The sequence below is a fragment of the Nestor notabilis genome, unplaced genomic scaffold, assembly GCF_000696875.1.
Source record: "Nestor notabilis isolate BGI_N333 unplaced genomic scaffold, ASM69687v1 scaffold19828, whole genome shotgun sequence".
Classification (NCBI taxonomy): Eukaryota; Metazoa; Chordata; class Aves; order Psittaciformes; family Psittacidae; genus Nestor; species Nestor notabilis.
The window spans coordinates 11,356-12,482 of NW_009940808.1; the positions used below are offsets into that span (position 1 = coordinate 11,356).

At 59.3% G+C, this 1,127-nt stretch overlaps 1 protein-coding gene across 1 annotated transcript in view; it reads left to right on the forward strand.

The window, feature by feature from the left end:
• The window catches only part of SEZ6L (seizure related 6 homolog (mouse)-like), a gene marked incomplete at its 5' end in the record, with an annotated part of 13,103 nt that overhangs the window by 11,140 nt on the left and 836 nt on the right, over nucleotides 1-1,127 (forward strand). The window contains 3 exons of the mRNA XM_010020567.1: nucleotides 90-284; nucleotides 689-721; nucleotides 863-977. Of these exons, the coding sequence (XP_010018869.1) occupies nucleotides 90-284; nucleotides 689-721; nucleotides 863-977 (343 nt within the window). The remainder of the gene's footprint in view (nucleotides 1-89; nucleotides 285-688; nucleotides 722-862; nucleotides 978-1,127) is intronic.

Here is a 1,127-nt window from a genome sequence, read left to right on the forward strand (position 1 = left end):
GGGTGAGACCTTGGGTGCTTCCCCGCTGCCCCCCAGGCTCCATCTCAGCCCAAGCCCTGGGGCTCACCCCGGGGTCTGTTCCCTTTCAGCCGAGGAGTCGCTGGCCTGTGATAACCCAGGACTGCCGGAAAACGGCTACCAAATACTTTACAAGCGCCTCTACTTGCCAGGAGAGTCCCTGACCTTCATGTGCTACGAGGGCTTTGAACTCATGGGGGAGGTGACCATCAAATGCATCCTGGGGCAGCCGTCCCACTGGAGCGGACCCCTGCCCATCTGCAAAGGTAAGAGCGGGGGGTGGCAGCGGGACACAGGGACACCAACACCTCTGTCCCCATCCCGGGACTGCCCAAGGACCTTCACCTGCCTGCAGACCCAGCGGTTCTCAGGCTGGGACCTGAACTCCTGACACCTGGATCTGAGCTGCATGAGCTCTGCTGCCCTGGGGAGGGGGAGCGAAGCCCCGGCCATGGTGCTGGCAGGGCAGGGCAGGCCTGGCCGCTCGCTGCTTTGCTGCTTCCCACAGCCATTTGCCCACCTCAACAGGGATGCTCCCTCTGATTAAAAACTACAGGGCCCACATGATGTGGGACCAAATGGGGCAGGAGACCCCTGGGCTGTGGTCCCCATGCAGCAAGCACCCAGTCAAACCCAGTTACGTACCAGTAACTCTCCATTTCTCTTCCAGTGAATCAAGACAGCTTTGAGCATGCTCTGGAAGGTGAGTGAAATGCATTTGGTGGATAAGCCCTGTGCAGGGCCCTCAGCCAGAGCCTGTGTGGAGCTGGGAGGAGGGAAAGGAGGAGCAGGGGGGATCGCAGGGTGTTTGCAAATGCCAACATGATAGATCTTATCCTTTTAGTAGCAGAAGCTGCTGCAGAGACGTCACTCGAGGGAGGAAATATGGCCTTGGCCATATTCATCCCGGTGCTGATCATCTCCTTGCTGCTGGGAGGAGCCTACATCTATCTCACAAGGTGGGGAGTGCAGCTGGGCTGGGGTTGGTGGTGGAAGACGTGGGGACGTGGCCAGGGCTGGGTCAGCATCATAGAAGGGTTTGGGAGGGAAGAGACCTTCAAAGCTCATTGAGTCCAACCACTGCCATGAGCCCTGGGCATGGTCCTGGG